Source organism: Aphanomyces astaci (genome assembly GCF_000520075.1).
Source record: "Aphanomyces astaci strain APO3 unplaced genomic scaffold supercont1.13, whole genome shotgun sequence".
Taxonomy (NCBI): domain Eukaryota; phylum Oomycota; class Saprolegniomycetes; order Saprolegniales; family Verrucalvaceae; genus Aphanomyces; species Aphanomyces astaci.
In genome coordinates this window covers 637043-645341 of record NW_009798276.1, presented here as the reverse complement: position 1 = coordinate 645341, position 8299 = coordinate 637043, and the positions used below count along the sequence as shown (strand labels likewise).

Here is an 8299-nt window from a genome sequence, read left to right as displayed (position 1 = left end):
GATTATAGGTCGCAACCGCACTAGTACCGGCAACGGAGTGCTACTACTGATGCGGCTTTCTAAGCGATATTCCCTGCTAGTAGTTCATTCACTGACTTGTTGGCATGCTTTGCCCTGAACTACATTTATCCAGGCGATTCTGCGGCTTGGTGTCGTGCATCCATGCGAATAGAGTTCAATCGCTGTTTGGCAACTGGTGTGAAATATGATGAAAAACTCTAAATTATTTTGCGTAATCCCACTTTAGATCTGGTTTTAGAGTTTTGGGTTTAGCGTCAGGGGTGGGGATGCTCTTATACAGTACTCGAAGTTCTACGTAGTATTACTTGCCACGGTTTTGTCGGTTTCAAACCGATTGAAACGTTGCATGAAACGCTGTTGCAACACACAGTGAGTTCAAAGTGCACTAACGCTTACGTTAATATATTGATTTGAATCTATGCTGGAAGGCATTCGACAGCTTTCCTTCGAGCAATCTTATGTCCGTCGACGCTCAAAACGCCACTTCACATGTCTGATAGTTCGCAGCTCTTGCTTACAACTGCTTGAACGAACGCTTCCATTTCATTCGTGCGCTTCCGATAGGCCCGTAACACGACAGCGTGGCTGCCGTCCGGCAGCGCGCCCCTCGGAGAAAGCGTGGGTGGGGTTCCCCCTATCCCGCTGTTGCGTGGTCGAGGTGACGACGGCACGCGGGCGGAGTTCCTCGACTGCAGTGTTGCCAAGCGTTGGATTGTCGTGAAGTCGCTTCGCTGAATGGCCAGAGCCAAGTGGAGGTGTCGCACCCACACGTTCATCTCCATTTCACTTGCAGCAGAAAACAGCATACGTCGCTTGGGGGTTTGAACTGCAAACCGCCACAGCGTGCCATTGGTGCCGGTGTACGTGGCGTCGCGAGGTAGCACTTGGATAGACTTAGGCGAACAGTCGCGCAAATCGAGCTCGCCTTTTCGGACATCGAGTTCATAGTACCGCAACGTGGAGCTCGTGAGGACTACATGCCGAAGTTTCCAGGTTTTGCGGTGGAACAGCCCACCTTGACCTCGCTTGAAGAGCATTCCTTTCATCAACGCTTCGACCGAGTTGAAGTTGTTACTTTGGGCATCACAGAAGCTGTCGTCGGAGTTGGTGCTGTATCGGAGTGGCGTTCTCTCAATATACGAAGCAATTGGCGAAGACGCCAAGGGGGCCATGGTGCCGGTTTGAAAGTGACGAAAGGTCATGGCATCCCCCTCAACAACAACGCACCGCCAGCATGGCGAGATTCGACCGTTCTTTATTGTGATTGGAGGACTTTGAAACGGCCACAATTTCAACGTCCCCACACCAATATTCTTTGCGTAGCATTAACAAAGTTAGACCAATGTTCTTTCCATTGCATACAGATATGAGGCGCTGACAGTGTTAAGGGCATATCTCACCGAGACGCCGGTTTTCTACAACGGCCTGAGCCAGTCGCAGGATTTTATCCTTGCGTCGCAGCCATGGGATTCTCGCTGCAAGTCGCTTTCCCACGCTGCCACGTAATGTTTGGTTTCTTTCGCGAAGCCAGTTCAGAACGGCTGCTTCGTCAATCTGGCCGTCTTGCCGACGAGAGAGGGCACGCATCGATTCGTCATCAAAAGGGCAATTTGCAAAGTACAACAGGCCTACGATCACGCTACTATGGACGGTGCGTGTGGGGCTACCCACCATGTCAAATGCAAAGGCCACGCACGGATTCGAGTCGTGCGGACGTTGTGTTCGTCTCATCTGCCAGAGGTGCGCAATCCGCGCCGCTTCCTGCCGCACTTGCGGCATCCCGACAGAGCTGGCGCAATACGCCTCTGATTTGGGCACTGTTATGTGTTGACGACTCCTGTCAAATCGAATGGCGACGACGGCGCGACCAAGTGACGCCACGTTTAACGTTGTGGTCAAAGCAAGCCGTGTTGGGTTTTCAAAAACGTGCACTGTGGGGTACCACATCACAAAAGCATCCCGACTGATCGCGCCCGACTTGTCTGGGTCCAAGACGGGCCACAATCGTCGCTCCAACATGAAGCATCCCACTGCTGCCAGCGCATGAACGAGTTCATTTCGTTCAAGTCGTTCTGAAGATGTCACGGACAACGCATCATATACAGCCCCAGCGCGCGATTCGATTGGTCCCTTGGGGTCCAGTCGTTGTTTCAACGCCGTGATTTCCTGGGCGAGGGTCACTTTGCCGTCTGCGGTCGACAAGTACGTTTTGAAACGACGCACCCACGCGCGGGCTTGGGTCATAGAGACTAGGTCTTGGTCCTCGTCCATCCATTCTAGGCCTCCGTTGGACAAGTGATGCCGATAGTTGGCCACCTCCACAACACGAGCGGCTTGCTTCCACGTCCGAAAGCCTCGTCGACGGCGTGGGTGATTCACGTGTTGTTTCTGTTGTAGCCATGACACCAATATCACCTCGTCGATACGACCGGAGTGCGACGGATCCAGCGCTTTCACCGCCACTGAAACATCTGCGGCACTCACTGGGCGATGCAAAAGACGAAGCAACGCCGCCAGCGACGCCACTGGGACCACGAACAACTGCGTTTTAGTACCTGGGTCTTTTCGATCGTCGACACATGCCAACAATCGCACCAAACCAGCCACGAAGGCGTCGCCTTGAGTGCCGGTGGATGTGTGGGTTTGGATTCGAAGGGCGCGCAAGGTTAGAGCAGTTGAGTTCACGGCATGTTGACCCGAGATAGTGTGGAGGTACCGTTGGACGGCTGCGTTCATCTCGGTGTCTTTCGTCTCATCGGCAGCCACTTGTAGTACGCTTTTGACCGTGTCCGTGAGCCCAATGCGGTGGTGCAAGCTAGCCAACATCTCTTTCTGTCGCGTGTGAATAGCAATTGCATCTACAAGACTGCGTCAGTTCAATAGTACTAGTCGTCTACATCGCGGCAACTTACTTGTCACGTGGTAGTCATACGTTTCTTGGCGACAAAATGCTGTACAGAAAATCCAGTGTCAGGTACGCATATGGACTCGTTAGCATATGCTAAACGACGTTGTGGTACCTGCTTGGCAATCTGAACATTGGTACCGCGGCGGAAACACTTTTCGAAACTCGCGCCTCGTCTTGGTTTCAATAAACTTTTTCTCACGAGCAACCACATATCGCAATGCCTCGGCCCGTCGCTGGGCCTTGTTCCCATACACCAGTCGTGTCCACAGTCGCTTGAATTGACGGACTGCAGCCATTGGCCCAGTTGCCGTTGTCATGTTGAGGCTCGTGGCCCATTTCTCAAAAATGGCGAACGACAACTTGCCAGTACCAGTCATGTCCAATGCATCAAACGTGGAAGGGGTCGTCACCTCCCCCAAATCCCGAGCGATCTCTGCAAACTCGCGACGGTCGAGGTACCCAGACTCGTCTAGGTCGTACGAGTGGAAGAGATAGTGCAATCGCATGCTGTCCATCTTGGTGGCTGCATTGGCTCGTTGAGGCGTGAGGCGCTTGACTCGCTGCATTTCTCGGCGCAGGACTCGACGCCCCGACGGTGTGGCCACGTACGCGTGGACGTGTTCGACGCCTACCGCCACCGCCGCGGCCACCGCTTCGTCTTCGAGCGCCTTCCGGAGGACCTCGTCGTCTTCGGGGCTGCCGTCTCGTGGAAACTGACGCGTGACGTTCTTGTCGCATGTGCGCTGGTGGGTCCAGTGCGATTTGTACAGGGCAAACGCCATGCCGCAATACAGACACGCGTACGCTGGTGGCTCCAACGCGCGAAAGGCCAGGACGACGGCCGAGGCTTGACGGACGCTTTCGTCATGCACAAGCAGCCTCGTGGCATGCTGGGAGTAGAACGCGTCCGTGAACCGGTTCAACAAGTGCTTCATGTTCAGTTTCATCTTGAGGTAAACCAGTTCAGGACGGTTGAGGCGTCGGACTCGATGGCCTTGCTGGGCCGGTGGCGAATGCAACCAATGGATAAATTCGTCAAACTAGGCATATTTCCTCAGAGGCCGATTAATGGGGTGAGATTTAAGCACGGCTTACATCCACGACGCCGTTGTGATCGGTGTCCATCGCATCCAGTGCATCGTGGAGCTCTCGGCGGTCGATGGCAATGCCAAGCTCGTCAAACAAACTCTTGAGTTCAGTGGCGTCGATAGTGCCAGACCCGTCCACGTCGTAAGCGTCAAACACATCTCGAACCTGCGCACGACGGAACGCCTCTGGCGGTAGGTGCTTTCTCGCGTCACTTCTTTGGCTCGCAGTCGCTTTCAACTGCAGCGTGAGACGGGTGCGTCTGGCTCCGAGCTACGAGAAATGAATGGTCACGATCGTTCGTCCACAACACAAATCATACCACCGAGGATTTGGACGCCGAGATCAACTGTCGTTGAAAGTCTGCCATTTTCACGGCTACGTTTGTCACAGTATATGCCCGCTCCCGACTCGACCGCGCCGCTTCGTCCAGTTCCAGACGACGCTTGAGCTGGCGGACACGATAGCGTGCCACGTACCCCCGTATCCATCGATCTTTCGTCTGCGCACAAAATTGGGCGTGGCCTAGTCGTAGCCGTCGTTGCTTGACGGAATGGTACCCCACTAGCCACGCTTTCACAAACAACGCCAAATTGCGCACCAGCATTTTCCGCTGGCGGCGCGCGTGCACCTCCTTTCGAGCGAGTTTCACTCGCATGGCCGTCTACATGAGTTGATTGAATGCAGTAGATGGGATGGAGGCGGTGTCGTACTTGGATGCGGAGACGCATGGCCTCTTTATGCAAGTTGCAAGCGTGCCACCATCGCTGGATGCATGCCGCGCTCTCATTTGTCAGCCACAAGCGCTTGGCCAGCCTTCGTCGGATGTGAAACCCACGGTACAGTCGCGTGATGTTGATAATCGCATTGTTCATTCTGCCGAATCGGCGTCGATACGCTTTCTAGTTCATGTTGGGTATGGAAGTCCTACACATGAGCGACGTCTTTGACAGGTACCTGAATCGTCGTCGCGTGGGCGTGTACGGCCATCGAGTAGTTGAACCCCCACGATGACGATCCTTTGTCGACATTGTCGTCCTGAAGCAATTTGTGCACCCCCGTCTCAAGCGTGGCTACGGCAGCTTGCACATGGCCGTCCGCCAGTTCGGTCTGCGCGGCATCCCGAATTACCGCGGCCGTACGCTGAATCCAGTCGGCCTCGAGCTGGACTGGATCTGGCAGAACTGCAGCACCAGTGTCGAAAGGAGTTGCGTTGCCCTCAGTCCCGTCACCAAAGATGATGTCAGCGCTCATTTCGGCAGCGAGGAGGGACGACGTCTGGTCGGTCCACATGTCTGTGCCAGCGTGGGCGTAGATTGTGCCACGTATTCGCCGCTGCATTTCCACAGAGTACTTGGCCAGTCCTTCCCCTACAAAACAAGTGCATTAGTTCGGTGGTCATGTGGATGGATTGGGGTTACGTGGTGTTTGATTGGCAATTGGAAAGCTACATTGACATTGTTAGCGACGCAAGAATCTTCATTTTGTGTGTGTGGCCGCACCTGCTTGGGCCATCGTCGGGATCAAGCAGAACGTCTTGAGTGAGCTCGACCGGGTCTAACTGGGCGGTGACCCACGGATCTTGCGGAAATTCTGGATGGAACTCTTGTTCGTCCTTGGTAGTTGCTTCCAAAGTGGACAATGGTGGGCTCACGTCTGCGACAACGTTTGAACTCGTTGAGACATGTGCCGAGGTGTCAGCTGTCACAGTTGATGGCCTCTTCGACACGGTTGGCACCGCCATCTCGTGTGGTGTATCACTACGCTCGTATAAGTCAGTGGAGTGAATTTCAGGCTCTGCGATGATGGGAGCGATGACGGGCACAGCCAAGCACGCTTGCGCTTCGTCGCGCCATGATTTGAAGTCTATGTCTTCAAGAAAGGGAGTTCTAGTGGGTGCCTCGACTGGTTTCGAGGTTCGTCGTCGAGGTTTGTGTGGTAGTGGACGGTTGTAGTTGTTGGTTGGATTCTGGACGTGCATTTCCATCGCGTCGGCGACACGCCGCACCTTTCGGTCGGCAATTTGGGCAGACGTGAGCACCAGCTTGGCTCGATGTGCTTCTGCAAACAGCTGCGTGTACGGAGATGTTTCTACACACGAATGCATGAGCAACTACCTCGATCGTAGCAACATTGAACCTTTCAGAGTGCCGACCTTGGCGTTCAATGACACTGTCGCAGCGGATGGGCCATGCTGGGGGGCATCGCCAACCAGCCATCGAAACTCCGCCAACAAGTCAATACTCACCGGCTCAGGCCACTCAAGCTTATCCACGACGCGCATTGTCGGCGGTGGCAGTTACACCAAGAGTTTCGCCAGTTTATAACGTTTCATATGACTTGATTGCCAACCTGGCAATGTGTCTGTATCACCATGTGCCTATGAATTGAAGCAGCTGATGCAGTCAGATCTTCGACAATAGCAGTACAATATTATGGTTGGTTCGTCCAAGCTTATTCTACTGGTACGACGGTCTTGTATATACACAACTGGTAGTATTTTTCCAATCCATTCACATCTGATGCGAGTGACCACAATTCCCGCACATGGGCGAATACGACCTGGCCCTGAACTTTTCACACGGACATCCTGGCGACATGCACGACGCCACCCTTGGCTTTTGCGCTTCCTCGCGATAGTCTTCGCAAAATTGCATGGCATCCCCGATGGCTTCATAGAGACCTTGGGCCGCGCGAGGTGGAGGCACAACTCCAGTCAAGATCTCGGACGGGGTGACGTGGCGTCCGTAGAACGCTCGGTTGGCATCTGCGCGGCAATTGATGACTGCGCCATGGAGAGAAATGCCGGCAAAGAGGCCTCGGCTATGACTGTAGCTGTAGTTGACGCCAAGCCCGCTTCCTTTGCTCATGGCGGCTTGGGCGACGGCAGATCGGCCGTACGGACCGACGGTCATGTCCAGCCCTGCACCGAGCGTGATTTGCGTCTGGAAAAAGACTGAAACTGCCTGGGCCGACGAGAGGATGAGTAGGATCTGGACGAGCTCGCCGCCGCCTTCCAAGCCCCCTCCGAGTCCCGCAGTGCCTATGGCCGACGGTGCTGACCACGAATTGTCCGCCAGTCGCGTGACCACGATGCCCGAGCCCATTTTGGCAGTGACCAGCAGCCCCGCTTTGACCACCGTGAGGAATGCCAAGCCCTGCGCTCGCTCTAGGAAAGCGGCCGGGATTCTCTTTTCCACGGGCGACGTGACGAAGAACTGCCGGAGGATGTCTCTGGCGGCGTCGCATTCGTCGGCGATGGTCTGCCTCATGGGGAGAGACTTGAACCAGCCTCGGGAGGTTGGAGAGGACGGCTGCGTGTCTTTGTGGCAGTTGGCATAGGTGGTTTCGAGCCGAGACTGCAGCGGTTGCAAGATGGGGGCGCACAGCGTGCACACGCGCTGGGGCACGGCGACGTCGTACCCCTTGGCGTCTTCGTGCTGGTGGCCAGGAGGGATCAACATGTGCGCGGGGGAACAGGATTGGCAGGCGGCTTTGCCGCACTTGCGGCAGTGATGACGACGATTCCGCATGTCAAATGGAGTTGAGCACACCTGGCAAGCAGCATTCTTGCCGTAAATGCTCGGGCCGGACCATTTGAACGACGACTTGATGCTGCCCGTACTTGCGCTTCGTTCAGTCGGCGGCACATCGGCAGGTGACCATGACGGACGAGAATCTATGGGAGCATTGGACGATAGGCGCTCCGAGGTGGATGCGATAGTAGACGGACGGGACTTGGGGGCTTTAGATTTGGCGTGGTCGTGATAAACCGCCATGAGTTCAGCTCGTTTGTCGTCGTCTGGGATCAATCGAACGAGCTGTGGCATCACCGTGTCCATCATGAAGTCGCCTAAGTATACGCGAAGGTTGGCTTCGAATGCTGGGGCGGAAATAGTCCCGGCACCGTACTGCTTGCAGTCCTTCTTGAAGGCCTTCACAGTTTTATCTGCATGCTCCCCGAAGTGGGTGCCTCGGACTGTGGCAACCACTCGCATGTAGATGGACGTAGCTTCGTCGCCTACGGCCACCTCTGGAACTTCGACTGACCCCGTCCGCTTCTTGTTCGATTTTGGGGAGGGAGGCGGAAGTTGCGCAGGTGGGGCATGGTAGGACGACGATGCAACTACTGTTGGGATGTCATTGGATGACGCCACGGCTGCCACACCGCATTGAGAACAGAACCGACGGCCATGGAGCGGTGCGCCGCATTCGCGGCAGAATTTCGCCATCCGTTCCAAAAGTCGTGACACATCCGGATAATGATATGATATTTGACCACAT

At 55.1% G+C, this 8299-nt stretch overlaps 4 protein-coding genes across 4 annotated transcripts; 1 reads left to right on the top strand and 3 right to left on the bottom strand.

Annotated features, from left to right (window-relative positions):
- Window positions 1–406: 406 nt before the first annotated feature.
- On the bottom strand, window positions 407–1193 carry H257_06670 (hypothetical protein; the record flags this gene model as incomplete). The annotated part of the gene is made up of 1 exon (XM_009831986.1): window positions 407–1193. The coding sequence occupies one exon, from the start codon at window positions 1191–1193 to the stop codon at window positions 507–509; it is 687 nt and encodes a 228-aa protein (XP_009830288.1). The 3' UTR covers window positions 407–506.
- Window positions 1194–1484: 291 nt separating this feature from the next.
- On the top strand, window positions 1485–1988 carry H257_06669 (hypothetical protein; the record flags this gene model as incomplete). Its single annotated transcript, XM_009831985.1, has 1 exon — window positions 1485–1988. One exon carries the CDS (start codon window positions 1485–1487, stop codon window positions 1986–1988), a length of 504 nt encoding a protein of 167 aa, XP_009830287.1.
- A 1024-nt stretch (window positions 1989–3012) lies between these two features.
- On the bottom strand, window positions 3013–6299 carry H257_06668 (hypothetical protein; the record flags this gene model as incomplete). Its single annotated transcript, XM_009831984.1, has 8 exons — window positions 3013–3969; window positions 4025–4288; window positions 4338–4679; window positions 4729–4917; window positions 4973–5385; window positions 5437–5462; window positions 5518–6106; window positions 6155–6299. 8 exons carry the CDS (start codon window positions 6297–6299, stop codon window positions 3013–3015), a joined length of 2925 nt encoding a protein of 974 aa, XP_009830286.1.
- Window positions 6300–6425: 126 nt separating this feature from the next.
- On the bottom strand, window positions 6426–8264 carry H257_06667 (hypothetical protein). Its single transcript, XM_009831983.1, has one exon. It carries the CDS (start codon window positions 8245–8247, stop codon window positions 6529–6531), a length of 1719 nt encoding a protein of 572 aa, XP_009830285.1. The 5' UTR covers window positions 8248–8264; the 3' UTR covers window positions 6426–6528.
- Between the last annotated feature and the right edge of the window lie 35 nt (window positions 8265–8299).